General features: G+C 42.7%; 1 protein-coding gene across 1 annotated transcript in view; it reads right to left on the bottom strand.

The window, feature by feature from the left end:
• The window catches only part of itga1 (integrin, alpha 1), a 91,559-nt gene that overhangs the window by 25,562 nt on the left and 45,997 nt on the right, over nt 1-20,000 (bottom strand). The window contains exons 4-9 of the mRNA XM_034126016.1: nt 11,494-11,582; nt 10,082-10,196; nt 8,222-8,349; nt 5,705-5,853; nt 2,193-2,343; nt 221-395 (exon numbers count right to left, since the gene is read on the bottom strand). Coding sequence (XP_033981907.1) covers nt 221-395; nt 2,193-2,343; nt 5,705-5,853; nt 8,222-8,349; nt 10,082-10,196; nt 11,494-11,582 — 807 coding nt within the window. The remainder of the gene's footprint in view (nt 1-220; nt 396-2,192; nt 2,344-5,704; nt 5,854-8,221; nt 8,350-10,081; nt 10,197-11,493; nt 11,583-20,000) is intronic.

Here is a 20,000-nt window from a genome sequence, read left to right as displayed (position 1 = left end):
ATAAATGAAAGTTAGAATCCCATTAAACAGATAAACAGTCCATAATATTTCTGAAATAGAAATAAAATGGCATTCAAAAGTAAAAAAAAAAATATATATATACAGGTGGAAAATATACATGTCTCTTTAAAGGAGCAGCGAGACACTTTCTACTCAGATACAAATGGAGGTGAGTTATGTCATCATGGATTTGTTTTTTTCCCTCAGGGACAGTTTTTACCCTCCAAGGCGAAGATCTTGCTCCCCAGAGCGTCGACGATGCTCAGCAGCGCCACCTCGTCCGACACGTTGAAGAAGTGGTCGTGCAGCGGCTCGCTGGAGATGGACGCGATCTCTTTGATGAACTTGTTCACTTCTTCTGAGCTCTTGTTCTGACGGTTGTAGTCTCCCAAAACCTGGAGATAACAATAATACAAGACCATCTAAATCAGTGGTTCTCAACTGGTGGGTCGCGACCCAAAAGTGGGTCGCGGACCCGTTTCAAGTGGGTGGCGGATCCGTTTCAAGTGGGTCGCGGACCCGTTTCAAGTGGGTCGCGGATGTGTGAGTGAAGAAAAAAAAGTTGAAAAAAAAAAATTGGAATTTTTTTTTGGAAAAAAAGGCAAACTTTTATTTTGAAGGACCGATTTTCTAACGCTGTGCATGCAGTCGGCGTTGGACTGGAAGTACCGGAGACCATAAACGGTTTTGAAAACTTCTGTCACGTAGTGATCATCTTCTCACTTCAGATAAAAATGAACACATAATGAAATATGACCCCCGGTTTGATGATTGACAGGTCACAGAACAATGGGGGCTATAATTAATTAAGTAAGTCACACGAACTCTCTCCTCTTTTCTCAGCAAGCTGTCAGAACTAAGTGAAAAACAAACAATGGCATAAAATATTAATATGTATGATTTATTTATTTTCTTCTCAGAGTGTACCAGAATGCGTAGTTTATGTTAGTATTTCTAAAAATCTCCTGGGGGAGAATCCCCCCAGACCCCCCTGCTGGGGTTGGGTTTTCAGCATGTGTGCCTTTTTATATAGTTCAGCTTTGATTCCATCATCTCATTAAACCTTTTTTAAAAGCATACTTTAGTTCTGTGAAGGGATATATGCACTGTACTTCACTGTTATTAATATTGTATTCTGAAAAGCGTATATATTACAGCACGATTTTTTGTTGAATAGATTTGAGTGCTTCAAAATGTTGGGTCGCGATCTATTGACCAAGTAAAAAGTGGGTCCCGAGGCCTAACCAGTTGAGAACCACTGATCTAAATAACAACAAGGCTTAAAAATACCTAACTAACAAGTCTAAAGGAGGCGCTGTCATACTATCTGGGTGTTCCCTTTTTCCTGTAGTGTGTTGTTTAGGTTTTAATGCATGTAAATGGTCTGCAAAGGCTAAAATCCCTAACAATTCTCTCCCACAAACTGCCTGAAACACCTCCATTGGACTGCCTTGTTTACTTCCTTAACACAGTGACATCACTAAGGAACCCTCACGCTCCTATTGGCTAGCGCTCCAACACATTGTACGTGATAGGCGTGTGGCGCAGTGGGTTGTCCGTTGGTGTTGGGATCAAGGGTTCACAGGTTCAAACCCCACTGCAGTCAGCATGTCGTTGTGTCCCTGAGACACTTCACCCCAAATTGCTCCTGTGGGGATTGTCCACAGTATTGAGTATGTAAGTCGCTTTGGATAAAAGCGTCTAACAAGTAACATGTAATGTAATGTAATGATAGGCTAAGGGGCGGGACATCTCTAAGCTGGTTGACCAATCACAACAGAGCCGGCCAGCTAACCAATCAGAGCAGACTGGGTTCTGGTTTCAGACAGAGGGCATAATAGGGACCCCTTTAAATACTTTCTTATGAAGCATTTTGAAAAGTTTGGTTATGTTTCAGCTGCATTCTTGCTTTTCTTAATTTGAATATTCTCGTGTTTGATTGCACTTGTTGTTGTTGTTGTTGTTGTTGTTGTTGTTGTTGTTGTTGTAGGTCACTTCAGATCAAAGCGATGGCTAAATTAAATGTACCCTGCACTGCATTGTTATTTCTAAAATCTGCGTACACCAGCTTTCTCTTTCACGACTTACAAATAGACTTTTCTGTTTTTTTTTCTTCATCCTAAAATCAGAAAACCCAGAATATATATAATAACGTAATCTGTGAAAACACCGTGAAGGTTTCTCGTACTCACAGCGATGCCGAACCTCTCGATGTCGTCATCCTCACAGTCTCCGATCACTTTGTTCAGATTATAGAAGTCATGTGACTCTCCGTCCGTCACGATCACCATCACCTTCTTCACCCCGGGTCGAGCGCCGCGCTCCGGCATGAACGCCTCCTTCCTGACGGGTAGGAAATGTTACAAATTCAATAAAACATAATTTAAAGGTCACCTATTATGCAAAATGCACTTCTTCATGTCTTTCCAACATCAACATGTGTCCCTTCTTCTTCATGTCTCTTCTACATCAACATGTGTCCCCTCTTCTTCATGTCTCTTTTACTTCAACATGTGTCCCCTCTTCTTCATGTGTCTTCTACATCAACATGTGTCCCCTCTTCTTCATGTCTCTTCTACATCAACATGTGTCCCCTCTTCTTCATGTCTCTTCTACATCAACATGTGTCCCCTCTTCTTCATGTCTCTTCTACATCAACATGTGTCCCCTCTTCTTCATGTCTCTTCTTCATCAACATGTGTCCCCTCTTCTTCATGTCTCTTCTACATCAACATGTGTCCCCTCTTCTTCATGTCTCTTCTACATCAACATGTGTCCCCTCTTCTTCATGTCTCTTCTACATCAACATGTGTCCCCTCTTCTTCATGTCTTTTCTACATCAACATGTGTCCCCTCTTCTTCATGTCTCTTCTTCATCAACATGTGTCCCCTCTTCTTCATGTCTCTTCTACATCAACATGTGTCCCCTCTTCTTCATGTCTCTTCTACATCAACATGTGTCCCCTCTTCTTCATGTCTCTTCTACATCAACATGTGTCCCCTCTTCTTCATGTCTCTTCTACATCAACATGTGTCCCCTCTTCTTCATGTCTCTTCTACATCAACATGTGTCCCCTCTTCTTCATGTCTCTTCTACATCAACATGTGTCCCCTCTTCTTCATGTCTTTTCTACATCAACATGTGTCCCCTCTTCTTCATGTCTCTTCTTCATCACCATGTGTCCCCTCTTCTTCATGTCTCTTCTTCATCAACATGTGTCCCCTCTTCTTCATGTCTCTTCTACATCAACATGTGTCCCCTCTTCTTCATGTCTCTTCTACATCAACATGTGTCCCCTCTTCTTCATGTCTTTTCTACATCAACATGTGTCCCCTCTTCTTCATGTCTCTTCTTCATCACCATGTGTCCCCTCTTCTTCATGTCTCTTCTACATCAACATGTGTCCCCTCTTCTTCATGTCTCTTCTACATCAACATGTGTCCCCTCTGTGTAAAGAGACTCTGAAAGTTTCAGGAACAAAGATTCTCTCTCTTTTTGTCCTGATCCATTTCTATAAAAACCTGTCTGAAAATGAGCTGATCAGATTTTGGCCACTTTGTGATGTCATAACGATGTTTTGTCTTGTGTAACCATTAGCCAATCAGCAACCAAGGTAACTAAAAACTGTACCCAGTTCTACCTTTCCTCTGCTTTTAGTATATTGCTAAAATAAAATGTTATATAACAAAAATATATATATTTTTAGACATTTTAAAGTGTCTTCTACTGATATTCTCTTTCACCTTTTTGTAAAAGAAAATGCAGCAGACCCTCCTCCTCCATATGCTGAAGGCCTTTCGTAATGCACGTGTTTCAAAAAGCACATTTCACTGATGCTACAGATGTTAGAAATCTGCAGCTGAGTATTCACACATGTTACTGACAGGCACTCAAATATATTTCAAATATTTGGGCAGGGGGATTATATGGAACAATAAATATGTTCTGCATGGGTTGTGTTGATATTTATTTAATATATATATACTTCATTATGTATTACCTCCCGAGATGTGAAAAGTACTCACATCCTTTACTCAAGTAGAAGTACAGATACTCGTGTTTAAAAATACTCTGGTAAAAGTAGAAGTACTGACTAAACTTCTTTACTCAAGTCAAAGTAAAGAGGGCTTTGAAATGTACTTCAGTAAAAAGTACCCATAACTAGCAGCTGTTTTAAAGAGTACCTGACCTCCCTTTATATTAATAGAACAATAATGTCATTGTTAGCTAATGAATGTTTCCATGCTGAACAACGGCAACATGACAACGTTTTCATTGGTCCCTCTTCTTTAGAGAAGACCAGGAAGTGATGGATACACGGATCGTGTTCAAATCAATAGGCACGCAATGACTCTAAATAATAATGATCACGCCACCAAACACACATTCAAACTAAAGGAACCAGCCTGTTTGGGAAATGAGAGAAGTAGAAAGTACAGGTATTTGAGTTCAACATGTAAGAAGTAGAAAGTTCAGGTATTTGTGTTCAACATGTAAGAAGTAGAAAGTACAGGTATTTGTGTTCAAAATGTGAGAAGTAGAAAGTACAGGTATTTGTGTTCAAAATGTAAGAAGTAGAAAGTACAGGTATTTGTGTTCAACATGTAAGAAGTAGAAAGTACAGGTATTTGTGTTCAAAATGTAAGAAGTAGAAAGTACAGGTATTTGTGTTCAACATGTAAGAAGTAGAAAGTACAGGTATTTGTGTTCAAAATGTAAGAAGTAGAAAGTACAGGTATTTGAGTTCAACATGTAAGAAGTAGAAAGTACAGGTATTTGTGTTCAACATGTAAGAAGTAGAAAGTACAGGTATTTGTGTTCAAAATGTGAGAAGTAGAAAGTACAGGTATTTGTGTTCAAAATGTAAGAAGTAGAAAGTACAGGTATTTGTGTTCAACATGTAAGAAGTAGAAAGTACAGGTATTTGTGTTCAAAATGTAAGAAGTAGAAAGTACAGGTATTTGTGTTCAACATGTAAGAAGTAGAAAGTACAGGTATTTGTGTTCAAAATGTAAGAAGTAGAAAGTACAGGTATTTGTGTTCAACATGTAAGAAGTAGAAAGTACAGGTATTTGTGTTCAACATGTAAGAAGTAGAAAGTACAGGTATTTGGGTTCAACATGTAAGAAGTAGAAAGTACAGGTATTTGGGTTCAACATGTAAGAAGTAGAAAGTACAGGTATTTGGGTTCAACATGTAAGAAGTAGAAAGTACAGGTATTTGTGTTCAACATGTGAGAAGTAGAAAGTACAGGTATTTGGGTTCAACATGTACGAAGTAGAAAGTACAGGTATTTGTGTTCAACATGTAAGAAGTAGAAAGTACAGGTATTTGTGTTCAACATGTAAGAAGTAGAAAGTACAGGTATTTGGGTTCAAAATGTAAGAAGTAGAAAGTACAGGTATTTGTGTTCAAAATGTAAGAAGTAGAAAGTACAGGTATTTGGGTTCAACATGTAAGAAGTAGAAAGTACAGGTATTTGGGTTCAACATGTAAGAAGTAAAAGTAAAAAGTGGTCAGAAAAATAAGTAGTGGAGTAAAGTACTGATACCAGAAAAATGTACTTGAGTACAAAGTATTTGTACTCCACTACTTCCCACCTCTGATGTTCTGCATAGGTGTTTTTGGTCTGACACGTTGGGCTTGTCTTATGACACTTATTAACTTATTTATTTAATATATATATACTTCATAATGTATTACCTGGCAGTGTCGATGCCCAGGAACGTCATGGTCTTGAATCCGGTCTGCTGAGGAAGTTCCTTCACAAAATCCCCCAGATCCTCGTTGTTCTCAAACTGACTCAGATTCACTCTGTGAGTCACCGTCTGTCCATAAGACACTATGCCCACCTGGAACACACACCACACACACACACCACACACACACACACACACACTACCACAACACACCACACCACACACTACACACACACCAACACACCACACACACCACACACACACAACACAACCACACAACACACACACACACACACACACACACACACCACACACACACACACACACCCACCCACACACTACACACACACACCACCAACACACACACCACACACACCACACACACACACCACACACACACTACACACACACACACACACACACACACACACAACACACACACACACACACACACACACACACACACCACACTACACACACAACACACACACACACCACACAACACACACACACACACACACACACACACACACACACACACACCACACACACACACACACACACCACACACACACCCACACCACACACACACACACACACACACACACACACACACACACACACATCACACACACACACACCACACACACACACACCCACACACACACACACACACACAACACCACACACACACACACACACTTTAGTATAAATTGTTCTCCTCTTCTCTGCAGTCCCTCACCACGTCTGTTGAGGATTTGTCTTGAAATCCTCATGTTTTGTCCAACAACACCACAAACATGAACTCTATAATAATATGTTACAGAGAAATGGATATTGTCTCAGTTGAGAGGCTGGAGTCAGAGAATATGTGGCATTTTTTCACAGTTTTCCCTAAAAAACCCACTAAAACAATGACGTTTTAGACAAAATCGCAATTTACAATATATCTTGATTATCGATTAATCTGCAAATTCATCTGCAAAGTGTGTGTGGAGTTATGTGTGTGTGTAAGTGGGTGTGTATGAGTGTGTGTGTGAAGTATGTGTGGAGTTGTTTGTCCATGAGAATGGGAAAAAACTGTCGAATGCCCATCAAAACTTTGCAGAGCCAAATGTGATTCGACCAAAAGTCAAAATAATAACCTTAAAATATTCTCTTAAAAATGATATTTAACAGCAAAAAACAGCTATTTCTGTAATTTAAGAGGCTTGAATCAGAGACTATTTGGTAATTTGTTCACTTTTCTTTGCTTATAAACTGACTTAAACACGTTATTATAAACGTTAACCTACATTAAGATTTATTGTTCCTTATTATTAGTCCTCTGTCTTCCCCCCAGACAGTCTGCTGAGCTGTGGTGGGTCCTTATGACTGAATGTTCTTTACTCAGAGGCAGAATGGACTTCAGCAGCCGTGGAAGATGTGACTTTCGACCACGAGGCTCCGCAGTGGGAAAAGTTCCCAGTGTTTCCCCTCCGGAAAACTCAAACACATCCATGTAACCATAATAAACCCAACCGCCAAATCGTGCAGCCGTCCAGGACAAAAATACACTGAAGGAATAGCGTTCTAAAAACTGAATTTCACTTCAGAAAGTCTGCTTCATGAATGACACACAGTGGAAAACTGCATAATGAAGGGCCTTGTAGTCATCAAATATTATGTAATGTGCAAAATTGAGCTGGCAGTGAACGGTTTATTCTTTCATTCATGCTTTGTCTGTTATATATAACCCATTTATCCATGCATGTTTCAGTCTGTGATGTTAAAACACCCATAAAAAGAGTCATTTTCCAAACAGGGAACAGTCAAATCCATTTGTAGGCAAACCAAACACATATTTTAGGGATTGATATAAGTTACTTTGATTTTTGGTAACATGCATGTCACAATTGCAGAGATTTTAAGAGCTGTAATACCTAAGGAATGCAAAGTTATGTATCTTATAATTAGGTCTGAGTAACTGTCAAATCCCTCAGCCGCACTCCAAGGAGCCAAAAGTCGAAAAACCCCAAAGATATTGACTTAGTAAATATATATAACGGAGAAAAGTAGACCATTCAAAAGATTCTTAGGGCTAGAATGAAAGATGACGGTACTCTTCCAATATGAGAGTAACATGATAACAAAGGTATCCCAACTGTAGCTGTGTACATGACAGGATGTATGATTACCTAGAAGAGCATCAGGACTGTTTGAGGCATATGATAGCTATGTGATTAACATGATGATTCAGCCTCTATGGAGATAGACATATGACAAGCATGATCATTTCTGACGTGGAGCTAATCTGAAGTAAACATTGAATACTGCTTTCTATTCCTCCATCTTGTGACTGTGTAACTCCCTCTCTTGGATATCAGCATGTGAAGGACACTGTTCAGGAACTAGTTGATGCTCTGTATGTGATGACTACTTCCATTCTGGAGAGGATCAGAAATACATGGATCCTGAGATTGAAGCTCAAGCCGGTGATGAGTGATATTTTTCTAACAGTTCCCTTCCTCTGCCAACTGACCTGAGAGAGTTTGGGTCCGATCTGGATGTTCTTGAGGAACTTCACCAGGAATTCGATGATGCTGCTCCAGGGATAAATACTGTTGGATCCGTCCAGAACCATTACGATGTCCAGCTCCTTCGCACACTCTGGAGCAGAGACAGAACATATTGATAAGTATATTTATAGTTAGATAGTCAGTTTGTTGTTTTAACTACAAAAGATTGGCCTTGTGTTATACTGTTAGACACTTGAACCTTTGAAAGAACATCCACAACATTCATCTGTTTGCAACTCATATATATCAATATTCCAATTACTTGTATATAGACTATTCTGCACTATTTCTATCATTCATATCAGACGCAAATCTGGATCAGCTCTGTTGTTCCCCCGTTTTTAGAGATTTGGGTACGGAGGAAAAGAGAGAGGGTTTTATTTTCTGACGCTGCGTGAGTTCCCTGACGCACCGGGGACACATGTTTATGTATAAAAGACATAAAAAAGTGCATTTTGCATGATAGGTCCCCTTTAAGGTGGAAATAGAGAAGGTTTTTGATCACTTTAATTCATCATTAAAGGGGATGCAATTAACGTTTCTGTTTCATACCGATAACCTGCATATTCTTTTTACGATTCATTTATAATTGTTTAGTCCATGAAGGTCAAAATTGTCAAATGCCCGTCACAAACTTAAACGAGACATATTTCATGCCTTCATATACCTTCTTCTTGTTTGACATATATCTTGTTTAAGCCAAATGTGTGGCTACTTATTTAGTCTTTGTGTCTTAAATCAAACCTCTTGGAAATGCTACGGCAATAGAAATTATGTATTTTAATTGCATCATAAATCAAGCATTTCTCTAATAACCTGGGACATGTATTTGTATTTCTGAAACACTATATGATCAGTTTGAGTATATATATATATATGTGTTTCTGTTAACGGCAGAGAGCTGAAGGAATCAGAGGAAGAGAAAGATGTCTGCAGTCTGTTTACTCTCCGTCCTCTCTGAGATGTGTCCTTCCTGGGAAGCAGAGCAGCGTCTCCTAACTTGGGCATGAAACGCAGACAGAGAGTTTCCATTAAAGAAAAACGCTCTAATCTCTGCTCTGAAGGGAGGGGGCGTTTGGGTGGTACCACCAAGAAGAGCAGATTACAGTCTCTTATCTCTGACGGGTCATTTGGGGGCAGATGCTGTCACGTCCTGGGTGGGTCTTTCTTTCTCTTTTTAAAGGTCCCCCATTATACTGTTTCTCATCAATATATCACAGGTCTCAGATATATCCAGAGCCTGTCTCTGATTGGCTGAAACACCAAACAGATCATTGCAGCATCCCATAATCCCCTCTGTTTCAGCCCTGTTTCCAAAGTGCTGATTCTCTGTCTGTTACTTGAGATGAAAATAAGGAGCCACATGTTGATGTAGAAGAGACATGAAGAAGAGGGGACACATGTTGATGTAGAAGAGACATGAAGAAGAGGGGACACATGTTGATGTGGAAGAGACATGAAGAAGAGGGGACACATGTTGATGTAGAAGAGACATGAAGAAGAGGGGACACATGTTGATGTAGAAGAGACATGAAGAAGAGGGGACACATGTTGATGTAGAAGAGACATGAAGAAGAGGGGACACATGTTGATGTAGAAGAGACATGAAGAAGAGGGGACACATGTTGATGTAGAAGAGACATGAAGAAGAGGGGACACATGTTGATGGAGAAGAGACATGAAGAAGAGGGGACACATGTTGATGTAGAAGAGACATGAAGAAGAGGGGACACATGTTGATGGAGAAGAGACATGAAGAAGAGGGTTTTGCATAATAGGTGACCTTTAAAGGTGTTTTATTTTTGAAAGGACAGGCAGCGTACCTTGCACGGCGGGAGCCAAAGAGTTGAGGACCTGGAACGAGTCGCTGACGTTCGCACAGACGCCGGAGATGAACTGCTGCTGCCCACACATGTAGCCGTACTGAGGACCACAGGCCTGCACACACACACACACACACACACACACACACACACACACACACACACACACACACACACACACACACACACACACACACACACACACACACACAACACACACACACACACACACACACACACACACACACACACACACACACCACACACACACACACACACACACACACACACACACACACACACACACACACACACACACACACACACACACACACACACACACACACACACACACACACACACACACACACACACCACACACACACACACACACACACACACACACACACACACACACACACACACAAACAACTGTAGGAAAGTATATCTTACACAGACAGTGTGAGGTCACGGGTGAGAGGAGGCTACTGAGGACAGCAGAGCTTCTCAAAACTGAGATTTTTCCAGAACTAACTTCTTCAGAGAGAGAGAGAAGAGGGAACTTGAGCGTGCGAGGAAGGAGGGCTATACAATTACCAACAATAACTGGAACATTTAATAACATCTAATAATCTTTAAGCCTCATTTCCTTAGATTTCCGTGCATTCTCCACAGCGCCTTTTATTTCTCACAGTGGGAGGGATACTGGAGAAGAACAATCAAAAGGGTGCTTATTCTCTGTGGTGTTTTGAGCTAAATGCTAACATGCTGACAAAAACAAGCTTCAAAATAAAATCCATAGGAGAGTAGTGAACATACATGGAGTTGGAGAAGGGGGGTAATCTGGAAAGACACTCAGAATTTGTCGTGTAAAAATACAACTTCTCAGAGAATATTTAAAAAAAAATTCATGTACATGTGTGAGTTTTCTGTTGCTATACACCCCTTATAAGCTTCCTCAACAATCCCCTTATCACCTTTTCACTCACTGTCACTTTAGATGTTTAGATTGACTAACAGCTGTTGGATGTGAGCTTTCAAACACCACCTTCACCCTTTTTTAACATTCATATTAAGTGTTAAAAAGGGTTGCAGCTGTGCAGGATATTTCCTCACAGTCCAACATAACATTCACTTCATGTTGCATAAATATATTTATAGTCATTTTAACAACCTGCCAATTTCTTAATCATGCACAAGTTTACTGGAGTTCATATCCATAAATCAAAGTGTCCCGTCACCACCTCTCACATCATGCATTCTGTACATTTCTGCAGCGATTCATTCCCAGGACACGCAGAATCCCCCAGAGAGTACGTGAACACACACTCGCTGCAGAGTTCAGTGTGTGTGTGTGTGTTAGTTTGGAAAATGTACTCTTTAATGTGCTATAAAGAGGAACTTCCGCTCACCAGAAATCCTCCGCTGGGATTGGTCAGCAGCGTGCTTCCCATGGTCATGTTCTCCTTCACTTCGTGTACGTTGGGAATGGTTGTGTTTGCTAAAAGAAAGAAAAATATGGGTGAATAAACAGAGGGAGACAAACATAGAGAAAGAACAGCTGGACGGATTCCTCTTCTGGATTTTCCCAGAGGAAGAGAGCCTTCCTTACGGGCAATAACGCTGGTTAAATATAGTTTAATTAATTTACCTCTCAGTGTTTGGCTCAGGGAGATTAATAAAGAGGCAGAACACAACATGTTTGGCTGATAAACCAAATGAAGAAATAGAGGATTTGAATCATTAAGCAATCACAACATGTGGCTAAAATTAGTTTCAACTTGGCTCTGATTTACTTTCCACATATTCCCACAAACTCATTCACATGCCATTTCAATTCTGAGTCGAGCTCTTTAGAAATCCCCACGAGGAAACTCCTTTTCAGACGAATGTGCAACCGATCTGTGAGTCGTTAGTGATGTGCAACGACCTTTAATTGTTACGGTTTTGTATTTATGTTTTCATTTTCCACCTTTTGTTTTGAAATGTTTTCCTCCTTGTGTCTTCTCTGTTCCTTCTTCCTGTGTTTGCCTTCCTGTCGTTAGTTTCCCTGGTGTGTCTGATTGTCTGATTGTGTTCACCTGTTGCCCTTGTGTTTCTGCCTCTCTTACCCCAGCTGTGTCTTGTCTTGTGATTACCCCTCCCTGTATTTAGTCTTGTCTCTTCCTGTGTTCCCCTGTCGGTTCATTCTGTTAGGATGGCGTGGAAGGGTAGGACCCAAATGCAGACTATCAAAAAGGTAACAGGTCTCGTAACAAAAAGCGAGCTTTATTTTAAAAGCTGATCAAAACAAGGCATGAAACAAATGGGTTGTACAAAAAACTGACCGTGACCCACATGGAGGGAGACAGGAGAGACAACCGTGACTGACATGGAGGAAGACAGGAAAAACCAACAATGAACCGACAGGGGAACACAGGAAGAGACAAGACTAAATACAGGGAGGGGTAATCACAAGACAAGACACAGCTGGGGTAAGAGAGGCAGAAACACAAGGGCAACAGGTGAACACAATCAGACAATCAGACACACCAGGGAAACTAACGACAGGAAGGCAAACACAGGAAGAAGGAACAGAGAAGACACAAGGAGGAAAACATTTCAAAACAAAAGGTGGAAAATGAAAACATAAATACAAAACCGTAACAGAACCCCCCCCTCAAGGGACGGATTCCAGACGTCCCAAGAAAACCCCCAAAAGTCCAAAAAATTCCAGCAGGGTGGGTGGAGGGGGTCTGGAGGACGGGTTTGGGCTGACAGCCCAGGGGCACAGCGGAGGACCCGGAAGGGGTCTCGGGCGGACGGCCCGGGGTCAAGGCAGAGATCAAGGAGGGGGTCTCGGGCGGACGGCCCGGGGGCAAGGCAGAGTTCAAAAAAGGGCGAAGACCACAGCGGGCGAACTCAGGGGGGCGGGCATGAGAGCAAAGGCAGCGGCTGAAAGCGTCAGGAGGCCGGGCTCGAGGGCGAAGGCCCCGGCACTCAGGGGGCCGGGCTGGAAGGTGCTGACGGGACAACTCCGGAGGACGGGCAGGAAGGCGCTGACGGGACAGCTCCGGAGGCCGGGCAGGACCCGTTGTCGGCCAGACAGGAACCGGAGCCGACGGAACAGGCGTAGACGGGATCCTGGACATGACATGGACTGGTGTCAATGGGACCCCGGATGGAGCAAGGGCTGGTGTCGACTGGACCTCCAACGGAACAGGACACAGAGTTGGCAGGACCCCCGGTGGAACAGGTGTCGGCGGGACCTCCAACAGGACAGGACACAGAGTTGGCAGGACCCCCGGCGGGACAGGTGTCGGCGGGACCCCCAACAGAACAGAACATGGAGCTGGCAGGACCCCCGGCGGGACAGGTGTCGGCGGGACCCCCAACAGGACAGGACATGGTGTAGGCAGGAAATCTGGTGGAGCAGGTGTCGGCGGGACCCCCAACAGGACAGGATCTGGTGTTGGCAGGAAACCTGGCGGAGCAGTAGTCGGCGGGACCCCCAACGGGACAGGACATGGGGTTGGCAGGACCCACAGCTGAACCCCCAACGGCACATGACACAGGGTTGGCAAGACCCCCGGCAGAAGAGTAGTCGGCGGGACCCCCAATGGGACAGGACATGGAGTTGGCAAGACTCCCGGCAGGAGAGTAGTCGGTGGGACCTCCAACAGCACAGGACATAGGGTTGGCAGGACCCCCGGCAGAAGAGTAGTCGGCGGGACCCCCAACGGGACAGGACATAGGATTGGCAAGACCCCCGGCAGAAGAGTAGTCGGCGGGACCTCCAACGGCACAGGACATAGGGTTGGCAGGACCCCCGGCAGAAGAGTAGTCGGCGGGACCTCCAACGGCACAGGACATAGGGTTGGCAAGACCCCCGGCAGAAGAGTAGTCGGCGGGACCTCCAACGGCACAGGACATAGGGTTGGCAGGACCCCCGGCAGAAGAGTAGTCGGCGGGACCTCCAACGGCACAGGACATAGGGTTGGCAGGACCCCCGGCAGAAGAGTAGTCGGCGGGACCCCCAACGGGACAGGACATAGGATTGGCAAGACCCCCGGCAGAAGAGGAGTCGGCGGGACCCCCAATGGGACAGGACATGGAGTTGGCAAGACCCCCGGCAGGAGAGTAGTCGGCGGGGACCTCCAACAGCACAGGACATAGGGTTGGCAGGACCCCCGGCAGAAGAGTAGTCGGCGGGACCTCCAACATCACAGGACATGGGGTAGGCGTCGGCCATAGAGCCAACAGGACACGGGGTGCTGGAGTCGGCCGGACCACCGACAGAACACGAGGGGCTGGAGTGGGCCGAACCACTGACAAAACACGGGGGGCCGGAGTCGGCCGGACCACCGACAGGACACGAGGTGCTGGAGTCGGCCGGACCACCGACAGGACACGAGGTGCTGGAGTCGGCCGGACCACCGACAGGACACGAGGTGCTGGAGTCGGCCGGACCACCGACAGGAGACGGGGGTGCTGGAGTCGGCCGGACCACCGACAGGACACGAGGTGCTGGAGTCGGCCGGACCACCGACAGGACACGAGGTGCTGGAGTCGGCCGGACCACCGACAGGACACGGGGGGCTGGCGTCGGCCGGGGAGCCAGTACTGGAGCCGAAACTGAAGTCGGGACCATGGCTGCTGGGACGGGAACAGGGGCCGGAACCATGGCTGCTGGGGCCGGAACCATGGCCGCTGGGGCCAGAACTGGGGCCGGAACCATGGCTGCTGGGGCCAGAACTGGGGCTGGAACCATGGCTGTATGGGCCGGTTCTGGAGCCGGAACCATGGCTGTGTGGGCCGGTACTAGAGCAGGCACCATGGCTGCTGGGCACGGAACAGAAGCCTGGACCCTGGCTGTGTGAGCCAGGTAATGGAGCACGGAAGCATGGCTGTGTGGGCCGGTACTGGTGCACGGATTCATGGCTGTGTGGGCCGGTACTGGACCACGAGCCGGCCTCCCGACCTTGCGTTTCTCCGAGGCCCCCTGGAGGCTCCGTGGACCTCCAAACGCCAAGCGGGATCCCAAAAAAGGGCCAGAGAATGGAGCTGGAACCACTGGAGCACAGGCTGGAATCTTGGTCTTGCGTCTCCTAGAGATTCTTTGGAGGATCTGTGGGCCTCCCCAGGCCTGGTCATACCCCAGGAAAGGGTTAGAGGCTTCGGACAAGTCCTCAGGACTACTTGTGAAAAGTTGTAGCCACTCAGGCAACATGCTCCTAAGCCAGGGCTGGCGAGCAACCTCCTGACGTGCCTCCTTCAACGCAGCCTCTCTACCACGTCTAGAAGAGGCGCCATTCCAGGTATAAAAAATGTACTCCAGAGAGTACCCAAGACATTCTGCCTGTAGAGCAAAACGATCCGAGTCTGCTGAGTCCAAAGCTGGTCGGTTCATTCTGTTAGGATGGCGTGGAAGGGTAGGACCCAAATGCAGACTATCAAAAAGGTAACAGGTCTCGTAACAAAAAGCGAGCTTTATTTTAAAAGCTGATCAAAACAAGGCATGAAACAAATGGGTTGTACAAAAAACTGACCGTGACCCACATGGAGGGAGACAGGAGAGACAACCGTGACTGACATGGAGGAAGACAGGAAAAACCAACAATGAACCGACAGGGGAACACAGGAAGAGACAAGACTAAATACAGGGAGGGGTAATCACAAGACAAGACACAGCTGGGGTAAGAGAGGCAGAAACACAAGGGCAACAGGTGAACACAATCAGACAATCAGACACACCAGGGAAACTAACGACAGGAAGGCAAACACAGGAAGAAGGAACAGAGAAGACACAAGGAGGAAAACATTTCAAAACAAAAGGTGGAAAATGAAAACATAAATACAAAACCGTAACATTAATGACTTTAATGACTTTAACGCCTCCTCCTTCCTCTCTGTGTGAATATGGCTTCATGCTGTCTTGTCTCTATACATGGTCATTATTGAGGTGGGAAGTAGTGGAGTACAAATACTTTGTTACTGTACTTAAGTACATTCTTCTGGTATCAGTACTTTACTCCACTACTTATTTTTCTGACGACTTTTTACTTTGACTTCTTACATGTTGAACACAAATACCTGTACTTTCTACTTCTTACATTTTGAACTCAAATACCTGTACTTTCTACTTCTTACATGTTGAACCCAAATACCTGTACTTTCTACTTCTTACATGTTGAACCCAAATACCTGTACTTTCTACTTCTTACATTTTGAACACAAATACCTGTACTTTCTACTTCTTACATTTTGAACACAAATACCTGTACTTTCTACTTCTTACATGTTGAACACAAATACCTGTACTTTCTACTTCTTACATGTTGAACCCAAATACCTGTACTTTCTACTTCTTACATGTTGAACCCAAATACCTGTACTTTCTACTTCTTACATGTTGAACCCAAATACCTGAACTTTCTACTTCTTACATGTTGAACACAAATACCTGTACTTTCTACTTCTCACATTTCCCAAACAGGCTGGTTCCTTTAGTTTGAATGTGTGTTTGGTGGCGTGATCATTATTATTTAGAGTCATTGCGTGCCTATTGATTTGAACACGATCCGTGTATCCATCATTTCCTGGTCTTCTCTAAAGAAGAGGGACCAATGAAAACGTTGTCATGTTGCCGTTGTTCAGCATGGAAACATTCATTAGCTAACAATGACATTATTGTTCTATTAATATAAAGGGAGGTCAGGTACTCTTTAAAACAGCTGCTAGTTATGGGTACTTTTTACTGAAGTACATTTCAAAGCCCTCTTTACTTTTACTTGAGTAAAGAAGTTTAGTCAGTACTTCTACTTTTACCAGAGTATTTTTAAACACGAGTATCTGTACTTCTACTTGAGGAAAGGATGTGTGAACTTTTGCCATCTCTGTATTTAATGTATGTCTGATCAGCTGAGATCTATTCTCACTAGAGAAATGCGCTGTGAACATCAGCTGCTCCTGATCTGATCAAATGACGTGCACTCAGTCAGACTCTGCATCTTATGATCCGTGCACGTGAAGCTGCAGAGGAGAAAACACACTCTGTCCTCTGTGACCTGTGGATAGCTATCAGAACTAATCACACTTACCACACACACACACACACACACACACACACACACACACACACACACACACACACACACACACACACACACACACACACACACACACACACACACACACACACACACACACACACACACACACACACACACACACAGACCTCTGCAAGGCATGACACTTATAGAGCGCTTTTCTAAAAACTCACAGACGCTTTGACAGAGAACAACACAATAATCCTCCTGCCAACAGTTTATGTTCCGGTTTGTCATTTTGATTTCATTTTCCAAACAGAGCGTAAACATGTTGGGAATCTTTCGCCCGTATTTCATCACGTAATCGTCCTGGTAACCACCTTTTCGATCTTGTTGGTGGGTCTGAAGAGTGATGAGGAATTACAACATGAAACCACACAACTCTGCTCATTATGGTCTGTAATGTAAACGCAGTGTGGAGACAGAGAGGGCGTCGTCACGGGAACAGAGCGATGAGTCAGCAGAAACCAAAACTCTGGTTTACCGTTATTCAATAATAAAATGATATGTTGAAGAATAAAACTAAACGCCTGATAAATATAACTTTGTATGATGGTTTTAGACGCTCAATTTAATTTATTACATTTTTTTCATTCATTCAAATGTATATTTTGTTTATATTTCTTAAGATATCTGTTGCTAATATTATTATTATTATTTATTTTTTTGTTATTAATTATTTAACTTATATTGTTTTTTCTTATTATTTTACATTATTATAATTTATTTGTTATTATTATTTATTTTATTAATTATTCAACCATTACTGTACATTTTTTGTTATTATTTTACATTTCGTTATTGTATTATTATTGCTGTATTTATTATTTAATTTATTTAATAATAATAACAATTGATTTATTATTATAGTTAATTTGTTTGTATTATTCTATATTATTTTATTTTATTTGTTTTTCTAATTATTTATTATTATTATTATTATTCCTTATTTATTTGTTTTCAATTATTTAACTAATTTCTTTTTTTAATTTTATTATTATTTTACATTATTATATTTGATTTGTTATTGTTATTTATTTTTATTAATTATTCAACCATTACTGTACATTTGTTGTTATTATTTTATATTTCATTATTATTTTATTTGTATTATTATTGTATTATTATTGCTGTATTTATTCTTTAATTTATTTAATAATAATAACAATTGATTTATTATTAAAGTTAATTTGTTTGTATTATTCTATATTATTTTATTTCATTTGTTTTTTTAATTATTATGAGTTTATTTAGTGTTCATTATTTTTCCACTGGTGTTTTGACCAGTCTCGCCTACTGTTAAATGTATAGTATAAAAACATTTGAATATTCTAACATATATATATTCTGCTCAGCCGTCCTAAAACCGAAATAAGTGTCACATTAAATAAAGACCAGCTGTTTTCTCCTCATGTCTCCAGTTGTTTGCAGAGTCGTCTGGCTCCGAGCTGCCAGTCTCCATCGTCTCCCTCTGGATGTTTTCCAGACTAAACTGAACCTGATTTGGTCTTTATCCTTCATTTCAGATCAAAACAAACACTATCTCTCCTCAGCTGAGAGAAGAAGGAGACATGTTCCCAGTCTGGACGATCATTGACCGACAGCAGGGAAACTGTAACTCCTGTTTCTTGATAAATACAAGGTGAGAACAGCTGTGGTGAAAAGTATGAATTCCTTTGAGTGTGAGGGTGTTTCTCAATGTCGAGGACGCTTCCTTGGTAGGACATGTCCCTCCGAGTCAGGTCCTTCAGAAGCGATGCAAGAATCCTTCCTAGCCTCGGAAAACAAAGAATGGTGGAACAGGCTGTGGGAGGTGTGCGTCATATGCGAGGCCCCGCCTTAAATTGGTCCGTTCGCAAAGCATTGTGGGGATTTTAAGACCGCGGAGGATACACATGTGCAGCCTCGAAATTTCCCGCTACAAAGTACGCCGGCCTCTGTAGAATTCCAAGTATGCTGGACATTGGAACAGTCCTTCGGCGGCACATTGATGACGTAGCATCCTTGAAATAGTGGCTCTGGAGCAGCCTTCCTCGACATTGAGAAACACCCCGTGTGTGTGTGTGAGAGCAGAGTTACTGAACACACACACACACTCTAAGGGAGGCTTTGCAGACAGCTGACCGGGAGCACAGTCATGTTTATCTGTTTAATGAAGATATAATTGGTTTATGAAACATTTAGAAACGTGTTTATGTTCAGTCTTCCTGTCCTGATGCCTCGCTTCCGAACCAGACGGACACTTTTAATGCAGAAACACACATGCCGTTTTGAGCTTCTTATAAATGATGATTTCCTGTCTTTCCCTGTTATCTGTTTCTCACATCAGATTAAAGTGAGTGTCTTTGGGTTTTGGACCAACATCACATGACATTTTAAAAGATTTGAAAGACTTTGAGAAACTTGGATTTACTTTTTTTACTATTCTCTGACATTTTATCGAACGAAAAATAGTCAAATAATTGTCATATTTTGCGACAAATCTAACTAATACTCTTTTGGTTCAGTCCCCCCTTCCCTCCTTTCTTAACCCTCACTATAGTATACATAGAGCCGATCTTGAATATTGACTTGACGTAAGAGATATTCTGAATTGGGAAATAGAGTGATTTAATGTGACATGTTTTTAGTTTTACACCCTTATTTTTGACAAACAAATCAATCAATCAATTGAGTTATCGTTACAACACACCAGAGATGTCAAAAGTACACACATCCTTCCCTCAAGTAGAAGTACAGATACTCGTGTTTAAAAATACTCTGGTGAAAGTAGAAGTACTGACTAAACTTCTTTACTCAAGTAGAAGTAAAGAGGGCTTTGAAATGTACTT

Source organism: Trematomus bernacchii, unplaced genomic scaffold, assembly GCF_902827165.1.
Source record: "Trematomus bernacchii unplaced genomic scaffold, fTreBer1.1, whole genome shotgun sequence".
NCBI lineage: Eukaryota > Metazoa > Chordata > Actinopteri > Perciformes > Nototheniidae > Trematomus > Trematomus bernacchii.
The sequence above is the reverse complement of the archived record's forward strand: the minus strand, read 5'-3'. Positions and strand labels throughout refer to the sequence as shown.